Consider the following 20,685-nt stretch of genomic DNA (forward strand, 5'->3'; position numbering starts at 1 on the left):
AAATATATATAAAGTATATATGTAGGTATGTGTGTGTATATATATACACATCTGTCCCTAGCCCAAGAGTCGGCTGCACCCCCTAGAATGGACTTGGGGAGCACGGGAGGGGTAGAGGACAGGTCTGACTAAAAATCCAAGCAAAAATGATCACAGAGCACAGAACTCCCATTGTAGCTGCTACCATCTCTCAGGTGTCCTGCAGGAAAACGTTGCCAACGAGGAACCCAGAGCATAAAAGGCAGAATTGAATGCTGATTCTATTTCTTTTCTCAGCTGAAAGTCCAGTCTCTTGAAGCTCACCCTAGACTAGAACTAGTTAACTTTTGGGAAACCGTTCTAAAAAGGCTATAAATGGTCTATTATCAGACATCAAGGGAAGCCAGCAACCGGGAGCAAGGGCTTTATCTAAAAAAAACCCATCTTGCCAGGAGATTTGGGGCCTTTTGACCTCCGTGGGGCTTGTCCTGGCTCCTTTTCTTCACCTTATAGGGTAATTGCCAGGACCTCAGTCACAGAATGAGGTCTGAGAGCAATCTGATCTCAGAGGAAAGGCAGCAGTGAAATGAAAACACAGTGGATGTGTTTTCACAGTTCTCTGAATAGAACAGCCAGGCCTCTGCACTCACTGGTTGCTCCAGCTCGAAGACGAACCATGCCGGGGCTGGGCAAGGCCCCGATGCCTCAAAGAAATGATGTGTGAGCTGGTAAAAATCTGATCGAGAGGACATGCAATAGAGTTCGTGAATGGATGGACAGACAGTCCTGGCAATGGCGCGGGCAGGGGAAGGGCAGGGGCTGCACCAGGAGACCTTCCAGAGAAGCAGCCGTTAGTAACTCAGTAAGAAGTCGAAAACTGAAAAGAAATCTCCAATGAACTTGAAAGTTCAGAGCCGTGCCTCACCAAACCAAAGCCTCCTTCCGTGAAGTGTTGGAATGCGGATGTATGCACTGACATGGCAAAGCCCTCCAGGGAGGGACAGGACACGGGAAAATCCTTATCTCCAGTACAGTCACGTCACAGGCAGGACCCAACTCATGAGGCTGGGACAAACTCCCAGAGCCAAGCTACTTGAATGTGGCAGGTACGTATGCAGGCTTTTAGAACAGAGTTTAAGTGATTCCTTCACAGGGAGAGACAAGAATTTGGTGTCACAGTAACTTTTCCAGGTGACTAAGGTAAGTGTCTGACTCAGTGGCCTGAGTCCGTCTGTAGCCAAGGCAATACATCCCATGGACTTGATGTGACGCGATGGCCCAAGGCTCTGGGAGCATCTGCCTGGGGTGACAGTTCCAGGATGCTGTACTCTGGACGAGCTTCTGTTCTCTCTGATCTGAACTGCTTCAGAGTCCACAGACCAATGGAAGTACATTAAACCCTAGGGATACCCCACACGGTGCTGAATTTCAGGGGATTTAACTTATCTGAACAGGCCACTGGTGAAAAGGCTTTTTCCGAGCCCTTTATCTGGTCAAGGACGTCAAAACGCCAGTGAAAAACAGTCCAAGGAGGCATTAGCATAGACTTTTGGGGTTGTTTGTGACCAGGCTTGAATTGTTTGACGAGCCCTGGCCCAATTTCCACAAAGCTTTCAACACGGAGGATGAAAGACATTCCAGAGCTGAAAAGGATTCTGTCCTCACCAGAGCTGGGACTGTCAGTGGTGTTGCAGCTGTCTGGTGACTCCTGACAGGCTTAGGAAAGAACCTTTCATCCACTTACATTCTGGTAACACCCACCCGTGGAAAGGAGAGCTTTTGTTTCTGAAAAGAAATATGAACGAGAGAGCTCTGAATGGCAGCAAAGAGGGAAAAAGGAGTAGGGGTTTCCAAGATGTCAGGCTGGCCGACCTGAAGGGAGGTGGGGGGAGGAGGTAGGGTCCGGGTCTGCAGCTCAATTACTTGGGGAGCTTAACATTTATTTTTAATTGTGGTAAAATATACAAAACATAACATTTACCATCTTAACCATCTTTAAGTGTATGGTTCAGTGGTCCTCAGAAATTCACATGATTATTCAATCATTACCACCATCTATCTCCAGAGCTTAAAAAAATTTCAGTTAGAATTTTTCATGTAGATTTTTTTCGATACAGCCATGAAAAAGAATGAGGTCAGGGCTTCCCTGGCGGCGCAGTGGTTGAGAGTCTGCCTGCCGATGCAGGGGACACGGGTTCGTGCCCCGGTCAGAGAAGATCCCACATGCCGCGGAGTGGCTGGGCCCGTGAGCCATGGCCGCTGAGCCTGCGCGTCCGGAGCCTGTTGCTCCGCAACGGGAGAGGCCACAACAGTGAGAGGCCCGCGTACCGCAAAAAAAAAAAAAAAAAAAAAAGAGGTCAATGTTACATGCTGATGTGGAAAGAGGTTAAAAATACATTATGAAAAAAACAGCAAGACCGTGCCGTGTGTACAGTGTATATATAATACTTGTGCGGATGCTGGGATACTTTCAGGGAGAGGATACAAATTGTGGGTGGCAGTTGCCTCGAGGAAGTGGAAATGAGGGTCTGGGATGGAAGGGATTTGAACTTGCATTGTATAATTACAGTGCGGGCTGTTTAATAGATGCCCGTGTTGTTCGCATTTAAAAATTTTCCAGCTACCTCTTCTGCCCCCAAATCAATGCAGGTGGTGAGGAGCAGAGCCCCCAGGTCTGCTTCTATTAAGGCGGCCCTTTTGGTACTGGTGCTCAGCTTTCTTTGGGAAACGGGGCTTTGGAGTAAGAACTTCCTCCAAAGGAAGACATGGGTTCGGACGCCCAGAAGGGGTCTTCGGATTTCAGAGTATCTCTTTTAAACAAATTGTGTCATTATTTAAATCATATTCAATCACCATGGAAAAAGTTTATAGTTGAGAGTAAGGACCATGCTAAGGCTATTTCTGCCATACTCGGAGGTTCTCAACTTTTTTGTGCCTTGTATATCTTTGGCAATCTGGTGGAGCCGATGGACCCCTTTTTGGAGTAATGTGTTTAACCCCACGGAATACTGTTTTGAACGTATAAAATAAGACACATATGACTATAAAGTAACAAATTATATTGTTATATGTACCCCCCAAATTTTTAAAATTGTGATAGGGCAATGTATGGGCTTTTAACTGCAGTATTAAATTAAAAGATCTGGTTATAGTACAATGATTTCCATAATTTTAGAGCAGTGATGAGTATGAATGATATTTCAAGATACCTGTAAAACCAGTGATAAGATCTGAAGATACATGTGATTCTTACTGGTGATAAAGTCACAGATACTGCTAATCCAACTGTAACTTGATGATACAATTGAAGAAAATGCTAACTTCAGGTAGAGTTAGTGAAAATTAAGATGCACTTTTTTGGTTTTTTCTTTCCATCCAAGTTCAGAGACTCCCTGAATCTATACTCTGGCCCAGCTGAAGGATGAAGGGAGAGTTCAGTGGACAGGGAGAGATTCCGGGTGGGGACTGAGAGCAGGCTGGGAAGGGATGAGACGCAGCCTTAGAAGGGAAAGATGTCTGCCTTTGCTTCCCCAGGCCAGGATGAGGAAGCGGGTCAGATACAACAGGTGCTGGGTGATCAGGAAAACAGGTGGAGAGGCTCTCGTCACATGACCTCCGCTCGGATGAATGGATAAATGAAAGCAAGAGGATGTTGTGAACAAGGAAGGGAAGAGCCTGGATGTCACAGGCAACCTGACAAGACCCAGGACAGATCCAAGGACTGAGCCAGGGGACTCAAGACAGCAGAAGCCAGGGCTGGGTGTAGCTGACGAGCACCCGCTCCTGCTGGGCCGGGCCTGCTCCCTCGGGAGACTTTCTTCAGAAAAGCTCCGGTGCAAAAGGAGAAAACAGGTTGTAGCAATGGCCTGGTGGGCAGGGTCTCTGAAAGCTGAGGAGGGATGAGAGATTCTGTGTGTGCAGAAAAAAAGAAAAAGGCTACCTGGAAGATTCCTGAATGTGTCCAAGAGTCCCTGGAGGGGACTAAGGGACAGGGCAAAGTGGCAGCTGGTGAATCCTTGGAAACTTCAGGTTTGGGGGCGGGGATTGCAAATAAGAAAAGCAACGAGAAAGGAGGATGGGCTCAGGGTGCACTTGGGGTCTGGTGCTTATTTAACACAGAGGTTGGTATGGAAGTTTTTCTAGCAAATGCCGACAGTTGGATCGCTTTGAACAGCTCCCAAAGTGAGTCAGCCAGACTGTGCCAAGTTCTACAGGAATTCCTCCCTCGTGCCTTCTCATCCGCTCTCCTCCTCTCTCAAGCTGTCCTCAGAGCACAGATTAGGCCTGTCGGCCACAGAGGAACGGCGTTTCAGTTATCTCGTGTAACATTTGCTTATCTACAGAAACTTCCATATCTCAAACGCATGCCTCTGCCCTTTCTCCACGTTTTCTCCCTTCATCTCTTTTTTCCCCTTGGCACGAATTTCCACTCCTGCTTCTGCTCTGTGTCTCCCCTGCCCTGCCTTTACCCCAGTTCCCTCTTCTCTTCTTTTCCCCATCTCTTCCCGCTCACTTCTTTCTTAGTGATACATGCGTGTCAGCATCTCACAGCTGTACTGATACGCAGCTGCTGGTCCCAGGCTGACTCTCTCTTCTGCTTCATGGTGGAAACCTGAGTGCCAAGTCAGATGCCTAAGCCCAGCACACTGAAGGGTGACTGATGCTCCAGCCTCCCTGTTAGCTACCACATCCCAGACAGGCAGCCTCAGAAGGCCTAGAAAGACAGCGGGGGCTCTGGCCTTGCCTCCCTCCCTGTAGTTTCACTAGCTATTATGCCTGCTTGGTCTTTGCTTTTTTGTTTCTTTTTTTGCGGTACGCGGGCCTCTCATGTTGTGGCCTCCCCCGCCGCGGAGCACAGGCTCCGGACGCGCAGGCTCAGCGGCCATGGCTCACGGGCGGCATGTGGGATCCTCCCGGACTGGGGCACGAACCCGTATCCCCTGCATCGGCAGGCGGAATCTCAACCACTGCGCCACCAAGGGAAGCCCTGGTCTTTGGTTTTGAGGGGTCTGGAGTGAGTCACCATCCCCAAGACAGCCTCAAGCAGCTTTGGTCTGGCTTCGGCCTGACTTAGACCCCTCAGGGCTCTTTAAAAGGGAGGTAGTGACTTGGATAGGGGGTGTTTCAAGACTGGGGACTCCCTAGGGCCTTGTGTGCTTTGTGGACGTGAACTCCACATCTGTCGCAGCCACTCACAGCCCTCTTAGGGTTCCTCCTCCCCAGGGTGTCCTGCTTCCAAGGTGCCGGTGGCCAATGATGAATGGGTCAGAGACGATGGGACTTCGGTACATGTACACCCCAGATGGTAATTCTGGGATTGAGCTCTGTCAATATACAAATCATTCACCAAGAAAGGAATGAATCTGCAATTGCCCAAGAAGTTGCTTCTGAAGTTAGTCTTTCCTTTTCACTTGTGGCTAAAGGGAGAGTTTGGTTTGACCCAAGGTGATCGCAATCTATGTAACATTAGGAGAGAAAGGTGTTCCCTTCGTTAGGATATTTTTGGAGGAAGTCCAACAGCCAACTTAGATATGACTTCATCTTGTAGAGCTGTGGTTGGAGCACAGCAATGCTGCAAAGGCTGTCCTAGCTCAAGTCATCTCTCAGGAATTTACCCAGCAGATGGAGACTCAGAGACAGGATTCCAAAGGAAGCCTGAACCTGAATGAACAAGGTGAAGAATTTTGAATGTTTTGCATCAGCTTCTTTGTAGAGGTTTTGGCTCAAGTAAGCTGTCGCGCCGTCTAGTTGGTTGTGACATGGCTCAGCTCTGTGAAGTGGCGTCTGTTCCATTTCTGTTCTCTACACTTCCTGGCCAGCCTTCCAGCAGGGGGCACTGCTACTGACGAGTGCATGTAGGGACTGTCGAGGAATATCTAGGCAGAGGGATCTTTTCTTCTCAGGCAAGATTAAGGTAAATGTGTGTTGATAAAATGGGAGCATACAACTTAGAGTGAGGTGAAATTATTATTCTTTCGTTTGTACACAAAACTGTGCACACTTTGTAGATGCGTATTTCATTCTCATAACAATTGTAGCAGTCATTGTATCCTTCACGTTGTATCACCCAGACTTGTCAAAATAGGTGCTAAAAATGCACAAGATAAAAGGTGAAACTGGAAAATGGTCCTGTGTATCTGTGTGTGTATCTGTGTGTGTGTACGTGTGTGGTGGGGTGGGAGTGGCGAGGGGGTAGATCGGCATAGGAGGAGACATAGATTCTTCTTCGTTTGACCCGTAAACTATTGATACGGTCTGAATGACTTGCAATGTAATTGCAACTGTTCTTTTTAAACAACAGTTCAGAGACTACGAAAGCAATGTGATCATATCCTGTAATTTAGTAGGACAAGGCGCAGTCCCCGGTTTACGTAACAAGAAATGAGCCTAAATTGAGAGAAACCAGCATCACGAGGAGATTCCAAATCTGTGAAGAAACAACTGGGTTGAAAATGTACATAAACGCTCAGGAGTGTGGTGTCTTCCATCAGGGGTTGGCTCGCAGGCCACTTGGCTGGAAGAAACTAGAGAAATGGACCTCATCGCAACCATATCTTACATTTGGGCAAGTGGGGCTTTCAGCTCTGACGAAGCACTCTCTCTCACGGCCTTCTTCAGAACCGACCTTAAGGTGTGAGAATGTTATGTGTGCATTGTCAAAATCCATGTGAATGCAGGGATTTGCTGCAACTTTGTCTGAATGGGCGGGCTGTGTTCTGAATGCACTAACATCACGATCTGCTCATGGAGGAATGAACCATGCGATCTCAGCGTTTGTATTTTTCTTCCCAATTCGTAACTGTTTTTAAGTGAAGGGAAAGCATGGACCAGAAGAATTACCTGTGTGTTGCCTAAGACAGCAGAGGGTGGAAAGGAAAGACCAGCCCACACTAGGCACACACGCCCCCCAGATGCACCACCATCATTCCCACCCCCATTCATAATTCAGATCCCCCAAACTGGCCAGCTACCTAACTCATCAGGTAGAGCACCCAGGTGTAATAAACAGGGAAACAGCTGCAATTATATCTTCTCTTCAGTCTTTATTTGCTACTTCCATTCCTTTATCCCACCAACACCAACTGGGGAGGACAGCAGGAAGCCACATTTGAAGCGGCACATGCCAGCTGGCGGGGTGATGGTGACCATGGCCCCCTGAGCATTGCAGAGGTAACACGAGGCATCAGCAGCTCCGGGCCTGGAGCACAGACTGTACAGCCCGAGGGCCTGGTCGGGAAGGCCACCTCCCACAGCAGTTTAGCTTTTAAAACACTAAGAACAGGTGCGTTCATTGTCTTTTTTTTTTTTGCTTTAATAATAAAAAAAAAGAAAACCCAAACCTTCTATAATTTATAAGCTATTTTTTGCTATCTACATTATATATAAAATATAGACTCTGTTTACTTTATAACACACATCTTTTTCCCTTGATAAATAACTCTTTAAAATATCTAGTATACATGCCTTGACTTTTTATATGTTATGTTTGTTTTTATACATATACATACATATATATACTCATGTTTGTAGAACAATAAACACACACTCGACATTGACAACCAAACAAATGCAATTTTTGGTTAAAAACAACAACAACACAATAAAATAACAGTAGAAGCACCAGGCAACCAACAGAAAACCATAAGTACTAGAAACTTCTCCCTCCCCTGGGCAAGGCACAGGGCAAGAATACTAAATATGGTTGGATGCCTGATGGGGAAGGAGGGGAGCAAAGGAGCAGGCAGGTCGCTTCCTTGGGTTCTGTTTCTTAGCCTGGGACTAGGATCAAATCAGTCATGGAGTTGCTGGGGAGAAACCATGGGGCTCATTCAACAACGTAGCCCTTATGATGGCTGTAGGGGACAGCAGAGACCTGGACCTGGGTCAGTCTGGGGGCCCCGCTCACACCACCCAGGCAAGCATGATTGCCACGCCAAGCACGGAGCCACTGCATGTGCCAGGGCCTTGTTATTTGTCTACTCACTGCTGGTGTAAACAGAAAGGGGCAACAGATTCAGGAGTATTCAGTAGCGCAACACTTGAGGAGCCTGACAGAGCCAGACGCTTGGTGCCCCTCTCAAGAGCTCCAGCAAATAGGGACCGTGACATGGGGAAGAAAAGGTCAGGAGGCCACTGCCTTTCATTGCTAACTGGTGTGGAACTCAGGTACACGGTACTTACCGGCTGCACCAGCAGACTCTGATGAGACCACCGAGCCCAACACCTCTTAAAGAAGCACAGCAGGTCTACACTCCTCTTGGGAAAAGTTCTGAAGCCCAACTCAGGGCTCTTCCCTCAAACTTGGGGTACCCCCAACCGCCCGCTTCTCTGCCCAGGATGCGACAGGCTGGGGTGGGCCCATGGGCTGCAGACAAGCACAGCTTTTATTTCATTACACGTCTCCCTGTCCCCGAAAGGGAATTGAAAGGCAGGGCTCGGAGAGTCGATTTAAAAAAAAACAAAACAAAAACCTCCCCAGGGTCGTGACCTCTGCCCTATAAACTTCAGGATTTGGATGGCCAAAGACGGAGGCGGTAGGTGGGGCAGGAATCCTAAGCTAGTCAAGACCTAGATCTGTACGCAGAGGGCAGGGTAGAGCCCAGAAGTAGAGCTGGCCTCAGGAAATCCCGAAGGTGAGCATCTGAATGTATATCCCCCATCCTTGCCAATAGAATACAAATTAGAGATAACTGTTCACATTACAGTCACAATGGGAAATTTTAAACAGCTAGTTTTCTGAGTACATTCAAGACATAATTGAGTTTTTAAAAAACTGATTCAGCTGCAACAGCTCAGGGAATACTGTCAGTTGCAGGTCTGAGTTCTAACTGCAACTCTTGCCCCAACTAGCCCTGCGACCTGAGACAAGTCATTTCACCTCTCTGGGCCTCCCTCTCCCCATCTGAGGCTCTGAAGATGCAGGATGGGACTTAGAGTCAGAAAACTGGGATTTTAGTCCTGGCTCTACCACTAGGAAGCGGTGTGACCTTGGTCATCACTTAACCTCTTGGGGATGTAAAAATAAAGGAACTGAATATATTGGGCTCTGAAGTCCCTCCAGATGCAACTCCCCAGGGTACCCTTATCAATGCTGAATTCCTCCCCCGCCCCAAACCCACCAGAATAAAAGTGATGCAATCAGAAACCTACTTTGTGACCACAGGTCGTATTCAACAGCTGCGGCTCTGAGACAAGATGAAGAGTTAAGAGGGTCTAAAGGTACAAATGCAACGCACAGCTAAAATCTGAGTCACACACAAATGAACTGTCAAAGCCCCACTCCCTGAGAAAAGACATTTTCCTATGCTATATACTGCGAGAGCAAAACCCAAGGCCATCCATGAGAATCGGCTAACGTTCTGAAAATCCCCAACTCTGTGGCTTGCCGCATCGCTTACAGTCAGAATCAACTTAGGACGTTGATTTGAAAAGAAGCTGAGTGCTATTTCCATTTTGGAAGAGGAAGAAAGATCGACTCTTTCTATTTGCAGCTCTACAAGGAACCTTCTGGCAGAACATCAAACATGGCATCCTGCTCCACAGGCAGGTGTCGACAGCAGCAGAGGGGCACCCACACACAGGTCACATGGAACTCTAAACGCTGTTGCTCCACAGACCCCGACAGGGTTCGACAAGAAGCGCTTTCCTGCCCGGGAGGAATAGCAGAGGCTCAAACCTTTCTTCGTGGGAGGCACCGTGGTTTGGAGGAGAAGAAAGGTTTGGATTCAGGTGACCCCACTTCTACTTAATAGTTTTGTGACTCTGGGCAAGTTACTCTTCCTCTCGGCCTCAATTTTCTCACGTGTAAAATGGGACCGACAATACCCAATACTACAGGGCTGTTTTTATGGATTACGCGAGATAACGTACTTAAAATACCCTGCACACAGTAGATGATCAAGGAATGTGGGAGCGCAGAGAGTACTGGCGTGGCTCTCTGAGGATGGAGAAAGGGTGTGGGAGAAGTTCCCCTTGAGCTGGAGTCAGCCAAGCTGCCCTTAGAGTCCCGAGGTATCTGCTGCCTGGTGGGCTAAGGAGCATCTGTGGTCCCCTGCCACTCCTCTCCATCGCGGGGAGAAGTCGTAGGGGAGCTCTCTCTCTCCGGGAGAAAACTCAGAGAATGCAACCCTTCCAAATAAGCCCAGAGCATTCCCAAACACTTGTGGTTACCCTGACTGATACCCCCTCTCAGAATTTGGAATTTGGAACACTCTGCAGAGGACGCCAGTGGCGTGAGCCCAAATGTTCAGCATCAGAGGCCCCCTCACAATAACGGGAACAAATCAGGCAAGTGGGGACTAAATGTGATGACCCTAAAATGGAGCCTCCATTACTCTGGGTCCTTGAAACACATTAAACAAGGCAGAGAGGGCTGGGTTACCCCAGAGACTTCGTCTGAGCTCAAACCCAGCTGATGGTACCCAGTCCCCTGAGGGGACTACTGGGGGTGCTGGGCTGGGACAAAGTCCTTCCATAGAATGTTGAAAGCTTCAGATTTCAGCTTTATACTGTGACTCCTAATCAAGCCTTTGCAAGTGATAGGCCTGGGGCCCAAGGAGCACTAAAGAACCCATTTACTGTAGATTTTACACTAAGAAAATGAACTATGTCTTTTCTTCCACTTGTTCCTGCATCTACCTACTACATGCATTTCAGTAGACAGAATTTAAGAACACTTACTAAAATATTTTTCATGCTTCTTTTTAAGAATGTATATTCTTTCCATATACCCCAGCCTCAAATGAGAATTTCTGTTTTAGACACTAAATATTTATCACGGACCGCAGTGATCTTTGGGGGGAAAGTGGTCCCAAGTATTTTAAGTACAGAAACAAAACTGAAACCCCAGGAACAGCCCTACTTAGATTATAAATGACTTAGAAAAATGAGACTCATAGAGTCACTGGTTTCCTTTCTCTACATCTTTGATCACAGCCTTTCGGGGCCAACTAGAAAAAGAAAATATTCTTTCCACTCAGTTTCCACAAAAGCTATTTATCCAGAGGGGAATTTAGGAGAATCTGAACCAAAACAGTCCATGGCATGGCCCTCTGCTCAAATTCTTACTGGGAGACTTCCATTCTACCAAACCTCTAGCTTTGAACTGGTAGCTAGGAAAGCTGGCAGGCTGATTCTGTGAACGGAGCAGGGACCAATCGTACGATGGAGAGTTTTAGCTCACTACCCTTCCCACATTGTGGTAAGGGACCAGGAAGCAGGGTAATTCTTTCTAGGGAGGCGATCCCTACCCCTCCGTGCTAGAAAATACCACATTCCCGTGGTGTTTGGACACGGCCACGCAGGACCCACGGGCAGCCTGGGATTCAGTGTATTGCCCCTGGGAGGAGGAAGGAGGGAGCAACTGAGCGCACGGTTCATTCTGGGACTTTGCCCACTCAGAGCCTGGGGTTCACCCTCAGCCCCTTAAATTCCCTTCCAGCTCTAGTGCGGGGCCATCTGAAAAGATGTCTAAACGTCACTTGTGTGCCAAAGACAACGGCTGGATTTCTGTGACTGTGAACAAACGCTGTGTACGTTTACAAGTAACAGTTTCCACAGCCAAGCTCGACAAATGTCCGATGTGGGGTTAAGGATTAAGAAAAGATAACAAAAGGATAATTCCCCATTTTCAAAATGTATTTGACCTGGGCTTTCTTTCAAGACTAGGTCTGAATTTTTAAGAGCGATTTTAGTGACAATGGTGGTAGCGAGCATTTATAAATCCGTGTGTGTGCGTGTGCGTGTGCGTGTGTGTGTGTGTGTCTGGTTGTTCCCTTCGGGCACTGCCTGCTCCAAGCCTGCAGTTTGCCATCTCCAGTAAAAGCCCTCCCTGTAAGCAGAGGATGACAAGACAAGAGAGACAGGAGACCAAGAGGAAGAAGATGCTTTTTCCTACATTAGCCTTCTTCAGCCTATGGGAACTATACACCTCAGAGGGTTCTCAAACCCCATTTAGAGACGCCGAAAAGTGTGTTGCTTACTGTCCTTTTGTTTAATACCTATTCAAAATTTTTCTTTTTTTGATGCGTGAAAGCGAAGGTCCAAGCTAAGGAAAAGAGCCTCGACTATTTTTTTTTCTTTTAAAGGGGAGAGGATTATATCTGAGTGGACCTGAAGGCTCCCCTTTTAAAATCTACAAAGCTGGGGAGTCTCCTAAGAGCCCTTCCCCAGCTCGCTAGGAGAGATGGGTCCAGGGCTCACTTGCCCTCCTGCTGGGAAATGCCACTGCGACCCTGGGGCGCAAGGCCACCCCCGGTCCTGGAGGATAGCACAGGAGCCTGTGGTCAGACGCACACCTCCTTCCTGCTGTCTCCTCGGCCCCGTGAAAGGACAACCTCAACGCTCCAGTACCGAATCCCTCCTTCCAGGCCATTCCACTCCACCGGAAATGGGCTTTTAATTGCTGGCAAATCCGAAGGGATATTTTCTTCTCTGCCTCATCTGTCTCAGTGCAGGCTGTGCCCCTGCTCTCTCCTTTTGGCTCAAGGGAACCCGATTCTCTGCTTACTGTTCCTGGCCCTCCCTTACCCTACACCTCAGGCCAGGAAAAGGGCACTGAGCCAGTTAGGAAGACACTCCCTCCCTCGGGCTTCCTGGGAGGAAGACAAATCCATCCAGAAAGCGGTACACTTTGCTACCAAGTACTGTTTCCTTCAGACACTTGAAGTGGCTTCCTGGAATCTGAACTTTCTCTTTAGCCACTGGCGCCCCCCCCCACCCCCGCACACACACCTGCAGGCTTGCGTGGGCACGTGAAGATGTACCGTCTCCCGCCAGCCGAGCTCGCCCCTGGAAACAGGGCTCAGAGCACGCAGGAGTATTTGGCTTGCCAAGGAGGCCAAGGTGTGGGGGGCGATGGATGAGGGGCGGAGGCCGGCAACCCCTCCCGGCTTCTCACAGTAAAGGGCAGCAGAGGCGGCCGACCGCCTCCGTCTCAGCCGACGCCAGCAGGGACGACCTCAGGGACCGCGGGTCACCGTCCCAACAGTCTCGTTCGGGGCCCCTCACCAGGACAGGGGCTCAGCCTCCCAGATGCCATTTTCTCACCCTGACTTTCCACTTCCCCACCCCTACACTACTCGAGGCCACCTCTCCCCCAGCCTTTCCCCCTCTCTGGGCCCCAGGCGGGAGCCCTAGGTCGCGCTGGGTCCCCAATCCGGGCTAACAGTACAGGGACATCCGGCTCCGGCGCATGGCCTCGCTGATCAGGTAGGCGGGGCTCAGCTCGGGCTCCTCAGTCATCACCGCGATGTTCTGCCACTCGCCCGTCTGGCTGGACCGCTTGATGGTGTCCACCACGCACAGGGCGTACAGGCAGTCGTCGAAGGTGGCGGCCATGGTGAGCGGTCGCCCGTCCCATGTGCGCCGGTCGTCCTGGTCCTGGAAGGCCTGGCGCACGGCCTGCATCATCTTGATGGTGCCGCGCAGGTAGGGCGAGGGGATGTCGCTGAAGGCCTTCTCGGGCAGCAGGGAGTTGCTGACGGGCGTGGCGTCCTGCACCAGCAGCTCCTGCGCCGGGGCGCTGTTGCGCTGTCCGTACAGGTCGGTGCCCACCGCCAGCAGGCGCCCGGCTGAGCCCACCACGGTCACGTCCTGCTTGAACTCGCCGGGCACGTTGAAGTTGAGGGTGACGGTGCAGCACACGCCGCCCTCCAGCACCATCTGGAAGGTGCAGAAGTCGTCGCTGGTGATCTGGCGGATGCCCTTGATGTGGTCGGTCTGCTTCACGAAGGTCTTGAGCAGCCCGTGGACCTTAACAGCCTTCTGGCCGGTGAGGAAGGTGAGCAGGTCGATGATGTAGGTGCCCACTGAGTGCAGGCCGCCGCCGCCCATCAGGTCGTCGCAGCTCCAGTTGTACTTCTTGCCCAGCAGGCTGCCGCCGTGCACCTGCACCTCGCACACCAGCAGCTCGCCCACGTAGCCCTCCTCGATGAGCTGCTTCATGCGCACGAAGGCCGGCAGGAAGCGCAGCACGTTGCCCATGATGCTCATGAGCTTGGGGTAGTAGTGGGCGGCCGACATCATGCGGAAGGCATCCAGCGGCGTGGCCGTGCGGTCGCAGATGACGTTCTTGCCGATGCCTGCGGGCGGGAGGACAAACAGCACGTCAGGGCGCTGGCGCCGAGCGAGCGACAGGGGGCGCTGTGGCCCCCAAATCGTAATTTATGGACCGGGAACCAGACCCGACCGGCTACCCTTACTACACTTTTAAAACATCTTATAACACCTTTTACTTATACAAAAATAACATATTCTATACATTTCAGTGTTACTTTAAATATTTATGTCGAATTACTTTAGTATTAAACCATCACATTGATTTAAATATTAAGATTTATTTTCATACATTTAAATAGTCTATATTTTAGCAATTTTTAAAATGTTCACCAATATAATATCAAATGCTTCATTTAATATTTTATTTATATGAATCTATAACATTTTATATACAAATATATTTTGTAAAGTTAAAATATTTAAATACAAAATGTAAGTTCTATTAAGGTGTACAATATGTTCTACATATATTTTATTGAAAGTTATCTGACATGTGAAATGTTTTATATGTTTTATTTTATTTGTAAAATAAAATTTTTATTAAAAATATCACACGTAGAGAAGAGAAGAATGTCTTTATCTGGACAGAACCTGAACACATAAGCTGAAATCACGGCAACGCGAGTCTGATTAAGGATGAGGAAGAATTTCTTAACCATATACTTCAAAAGTCTAAGCTTTTAGCTGTCTCTCCCACAACCAGCAAGCTTGTTTACTGCAAGCTTGTTTATTGCTTGCAATAATTAAGCAAGAAAACACCAAGGATTATGTTTTGAGTGTTTTCTTGCTTGTTTATTTTGCATTATGGATTAGAGCTGGCTGTGCTCACAGACGTGTTCGTTTAATGTTTTCCTGTTCCTACGGGAAGAGCGGATAGTCCTTATATCTGAGGGATGGTCAGTGACTCGACCCTCATCTGTCTCACGGCCTGGGAGGGTGGGGACGTTGGTGCCTTTGGCAATGGAGCTGAGGCCAAATAAGAATTAAGCTTATGTGATGACGCTACCGAGTGCCTAAGTTATAGGTAGGCGGAAGCCCTTTAGGAAACTAAGTGGTTCCGGGTCAGGAGAAAACCACAGATCCAAGGATAGGAGAGTGATAGGGAATAAGAAAAGGATTTATTCCAAGATAAAGCTAAGAGGGAAGAAAGACAACTCAGCTGAACCTGGAGAAACAGCCAGTTGGAACTCAAAAAAATAATCATTTTTTAAAAAGTATACCGATTTGTCAGCAAGCCAGATTGAAGGATGCCAGATTGGGAAGCTTCAGAGTCAAGGCACATGCCTGCCTATGAGTTCTCTGCTGTCCAGTCCTGTTCTGCATGTAGACCCTCCTATGGAGAGCTGAACACTCCAGCCACAGACAAGGGACATGCCACAGGGAGATGGGGTGACGAGACTCGCACCCATCCCAGTTGTCCTGACCACAGGCACCTGACTTGACAAAATCCATGAACACCCCCAGCAAGCCCAGCTAAGAGGGTCCCGTGGAAGCCCTACAACTGTAGGAGTCTGTCCAGTGGAGATGTCTGGGCAAGGCCACAGGCACGTGGTGCTCTCATTTTCCCATCGGAAGAGCTCGCCGGGCAATAGAAGTGGCCAGAACAGACTGGAGAAAATAAATACAATCGATGGCTGTCAGTTTCCAGGTGCACATCGAACTCCAGCCCCGAGTGAAAGGCCTGGAGCCACGCAACGACCCCATCTCCTGGCCTCCTCCACACTGGCAGAGCTGGGCTGGTTTTCCTGACGACCCTGAATGAACAGTAAGAAGCTTCTTTACCTCTGAGTAACCAGGTGAGGACTGAGGCTCTGGAAGAGGGGTGAGGGAACATTGGTTTGTGTTACCAAAAGTGCCGCGCACCTGTGTGACATCGTGTTCTGATAATATGGTCCTATCGGCATTAGGCTCACGTAACCCGGGATAATGCCGGCAGGAGCAGATTTCTATGTAAACAGATGGGTAGGTCACTACAGGTCCAGGTGACAAATGTTGCCAAAATCTGCCTCACACCTGTTGCGTATAGGCTGTGGCCTCTCCTATACCCTATCTCAGGGTCCACAACACCAAGACCCCTGACGGCCATCTTCTGAGTACATGCTACTGTCATATTAATGACACATGAAAAAACAAGTTTATCTTGTTTTTTCTATTCTAAGAACTATCAGATAAAACAGTAAAAGAAAAAATAAATTGAGAAAAATAATTCACTCCCCTCCACATACCCAAAGCAACCATCGCATGGGTAATTCTTTGAAGCTCTGTAGATGAAAAGATACTGGTGAAAGCTATAGACTCCGTTTCCAGAAGAATGCAGGCCTGCCTCCCCCAAGATTCTGAGATACAGGCATCTGTTCCTTTGGGCTATTTAAGTGTGCTGTGGTCCCACACTAGACAGCAGCTTCCTCAAGGATCAAGCCTGGGCCTTCTGCTTTCTTAAGTCTCCTCTATGCCCACGGCACCTAGAGGCACGCGATGTGCGTGCAGGAAGCCAGAGGTCGTTGCCGCCTGACTCCACCGCTCTGTCCACAGTCCTCTGCACCGTCCACACGTTACAGATGGGTCTTGGCAACGTCTTAACACACAACATCTTCAAAAGTCAAAAGAGACTTCTAGGAATCGAGCATAAAGAAATCCTCTAAAATGTAAGCACAGCTTCTCGCCCAAAGATGCCGTCACTGCGTGATTTATTAAAGCAAACAGCTAAGAACAATGCAAATGCCCAACAGGAGAATGGGTGCGTAGGGCTGTAACACATCCACATAATGGTGTGTTGTGCAGCCATTGAAAATGATGTTTATAAAGAGTTTTTAATGGCAAGCAAGATGATTATGAGGTCATGTTAAGTGAACAGGGCTCTATTCACAGACATGCTATGATCTCAACTCTCTCTTAAAAGGACAAAAGAAAAAAACCTGGAAGGGAATACCTCAAACTGTTTACAGTGGTTCATTGATTAGTAGGACTAAGACCAATTTTTATTTTCTTCACTACCTTTTTCCATATTTTATGAGTTTTAACTTTTACGGTCAGAAAAACATTGGTTTTTCTCTTTTAGGTCCAAAGGAGACACGAAGACTTAACATGAAGGCAGAAGGGCCCTCCAAAGCCATGGAAGGGCAGGCAGGTTCCAGAGCTCGTGGACCTGCCCCAGTTCCTGTGCCCAGGGAGCTGATGAAAGCCCCTCTGACCCTGAACTTGTGGTGCTTCCAAGGCTCAGGTCTTCCTGTTCCAGTTCCGCAGGACTTCTTCATGATTCTGGCGAAGGCTACGGACTCTCTTCAGGTCAATTCACACGTACACGTAAAACTTGACCCACATCCCCAGCTTGTGCAGGGCCCCCTGGGGTTCTGAAGAACAGGCAACTCCACTGTAAGTTGTAAGAGAACTCCTAGAAGCCCCTATAACGTATTGTTCAAAATAAGATCATGCTTCCAGCTTCAGAGGAATGCACAGCTAGCAGACCGCTCACAGATTCATAAAGCAGCTTGTTTTCTCTGTCTTACACAATCTTCCCCACGTCTCTCAGACACACACACACACACACACACACACACACACACACACACACACTCCCTTTAGGTTGGGGGCTCACATCGTCTTGTGGCAAGATGTGTCTTCCTTCTAAGGCAAGAGATCCAAAACTTCAGCGAAAATCGTACGGCAGAGAATCAAGCAAAGGGACTTGAAACATACGGACCTGATTTCACTCCAAATCCACAGGCAGTGCGAAATGGACCGGGGGGAAATCCCGAGCGCCCGAGGGAAAGCTGGAGGCTGTGCCGAACCCCAAACACTTCCCGAGCAGCTGGACGGCGTCAGCAAAGCCCACTGGCTCCCACAGGGATGCGGAAGAACAGCGGGAGCTTTCTTGGTTCCCTGGGCTACGGCGGCCGGTGGTCACCCTGCCGCTCCCTCCGGGGACGCCACCGCCCCACGCTCAGCCGGCTCCACCCAGGGGCCCGTGGCTGCCCCAGAAATGGCTGTCTCGGGACCTTGCTGCATTTGTCAAGGGGGTACAACGTGACTCTGGTGGGTGGCAGAGGACGTGTGGAGACTGGTCTGCGTGTCCTGGGGAGTCTTCCTAACCCACCTCCATGCACACCGTCTGCCCGTTTGCGTGAGAACAAAGAACGTAAGTTGGGTCTTTGGGGAGCCTCTGGGCTGGAACGAACTTACTTTATCAAGACAAGAAGCCCCTTGTCAGCAAATAGAGTGAGAGCTCTCTGTCCGGAGGATGGTGGGGTTAATGCCTTCTCACCTATGTCACGGAGCTGAAGTGGGGGAGAAAATGAGATCGTGGGAAATTTCCGGAAGGTGAAAGTGTCATGTGCAAGGCAGTATGCCTGTTCTTTGTCAGGAGTTTTTCCATGAAATCATTTCAGAAGGAGTTTTACTGCCCTCCTGAGATTCCCTCGCAGGGAGATGGAGAATATGCTTCCTCCAGAGCCTGCTGAGTGTGTGCTCTCGAGTCCAGATATCTACGGCCCTCCGAGGACTCAGTGCCACAGGGAAGGAGTTTCCAACCAACAGACCCCACAGTCGCTTTCAGGCAGCTGTGCCCCTCACGCCCTCCAAGCTCAGGGTCTCCAAGCTGTGGCTGAGGACCCACCCACCTCTCTCTCCAGAGACTGGAGCTTTTAGGAGGGCTGATACTCCAACCCAGGGACCCCAGGAGCAGGGCAAGGGGCTTCCCACTGACACCTCCGGGGAAAGACACATGCTCTCTGCTGTCCCAAAGAGCTGCCGTCCTCTCCTGCCCTTGATCAGGTAGGTGGTACCTGGAAATATGGATGCCACCCAGCCACCCAGAGTCATTCTTTAGCATAATCAGCCTGGAACTTCAAAGCATCCCTCCCTGCCGGCACAATCCCAATTACACACTCCCTCATCTAATCGACAGTGGCGATCTAGGAGGCCGACGCTACTTTCCCACCAGTTCTTCCCGATCATTCCACTTGTGTTGACAGCCCCTTATCTTCTGAAAGCCAAAACGGATGCTGGTCCTGGAGGCTGGCTTGCCCTGTCCCGGCGGGTTGGCCGAGCCCCACAAGAAGTCCCATCAGATACAGCTTCCTAGTTCCCCACCCCCACCCCATTCACCCAAGGCAGAGAGGGCTTTCCCTGCATTTCAAGCAGGGAACGCATTATCTTCCTTTATATTCCATTCCTGCAACATTTCTGTGCTAGGCACTGGGACCCAATAAATGAGTAAGAAAGATGAAAAGGAGCCCACAGTTTAGTAGAAGAAACCAACCAGGAAATGAGTGATTATGGGATCTAATAGATATAGGATCTAATAGAAGGATAAACGATGAGAGCACAAAGGAGGGGCTGCCCAACTGACTTGGGCGTGGTAGGGAGCTCTGCTGAAGAGGTGACATTTGGGCAGGGTTCTGAAGCACGTGTAAGAGTTCACCTCTTCATTCAGAAGCTTTGGGTCCCATTTAGAAAATGGTCTAAAACAAGGGTGTTTTAAAAAAAAAAAATCCTTTATTTGAAATGCAATTTGAATGCAAAAAGATTTGCACTGTTCAAAAAATAAAATAAAACAAGGGTGTTTAACCTGGGTCTGAGAAACCACTAAAATTGGACTATTTAAAAAAAAATTGTGTGAAACCTGATGTTCATTTTCTGAGGAAGAAGATCATTAGAGTCTTAAAAGTGTCTCTAATTCAAAGGAAATGAAGCAGAACTACAGTTAAGAGTGAAGAAAAAAACCATTTTAAAGGCCAAGATAGACCTCTGGTTTCAACAGAACTAAGTATCTGAACAGACAGGGCTGTTCGTGATCATTCCTTCTCTGCTCCTGGAGACATGGGACATGTGGTCAGTTTCACCCCCTCACTGTAACACTCCACTCAGTCCAGCTCGGTCCCTTCCTTCCTTTCTTCCCATCCCACCCCTGTTATCTCCTTCCCCTGCTCCCTGACCCCCTGGCCCCAACACACACACACGTGTTTTCTTTCAGCTGAGAAAAGCATCAGCAGAAATGACCTGTCTCAACCCTGCTCTCTGCCCCCTGGCCCTTCTTCCATGTAAGTTGGGAGAAGAGCCCCTTTGGAGAGATTAAATCCCTCGTCTTCAATCCCCATGACAGTTCCTGACAAACAACTTCGTGACTCACAGCCCTAATCTGATGTGTTCACTATAATCCTGACATAATTTAAAATAGCAATCACCACCGCCCCCGGAGCACCAACTCTGTGCCAGAAGAGGCTGCATATCTCACATGCCCTTCCATTGTTGTGTGTGTACACGACCCCGCAAGGCAGGTACTAACCCTGTCCCCCTCTCACAGACACGGAAGCCGAGCCTCTGAGAGGGGAAGCTATTTGCCCACGGTGCCACAAAACTCAATGACCAGGACAGCTGGGATTTGAACCCAGACACATGCTCCCATTCTGGCCAGCCCCACGTGTCAATGCACTCACGTGCAATGCCCACGGCACCACAGGAGGGCTCCCAGGAGGTGGTGTAATGGGCTGGGGTGAGCACCAGAAACCGGGCCAGCGGTGGGCAGGTGTGCCCGACGCTCAGCTGAACGACCGCCCGCAGTCCCACAGCAACTTCTAATTTCAAACCTCAGATGGAAATGGGTCAGCGTGACCCATATTCAGCCCCTTTTGTCAAGGATGCCCTCTGTGG

The 20,685-nt window shown here is 49.1% G+C and overlaps 1 protein-coding gene across 2 annotated transcripts in view; it reads right to left on the bottom strand.

Moving 5' to 3' along the window:
* Window positions 1-7,019: 7,019 nt before the first annotated feature.
* The window catches only part of GFOD1 (Gfo/Idh/MocA-like oxidoreductase domain containing 1), a 101,384-nt gene continuing 87,718 nt past the window's right edge, over window positions 7,020-20,685 (bottom strand). The window contains exons 1-2 of one of the 2 annotated variants that reach the window (XM_079932695.1): window positions 17,738-17,931; window positions 7,020-14,060 (exon numbers count right to left, since the gene is read on the bottom strand). In XM_079932695.1, the coding sequence (XP_079788821.1) occupies window positions 13,141-14,004 (864 nt within the window). In that variant the 5' untranslated portion in view covers window positions 14,005-14,060; window positions 17,738-17,931 and the 3' untranslated portion in view covers window positions 7,020-13,140. Of the gene's footprint in view, window positions 14,061-17,737; window positions 17,932-20,685 lie in introns of those variants that run through there. The other variant, XM_079932694.1, reaches the window with a different exon arrangement.

This window comes from Stenella coeruleoalba (assembly GCF_951394435.1).
Source record: "Stenella coeruleoalba genome assembly, chromosome: 10".
In the NCBI taxonomy this organism is placed as follows: Eukaryota; Metazoa; Chordata; class Mammalia; order Artiodactyla; family Delphinidae; genus Stenella; species Stenella coeruleoalba.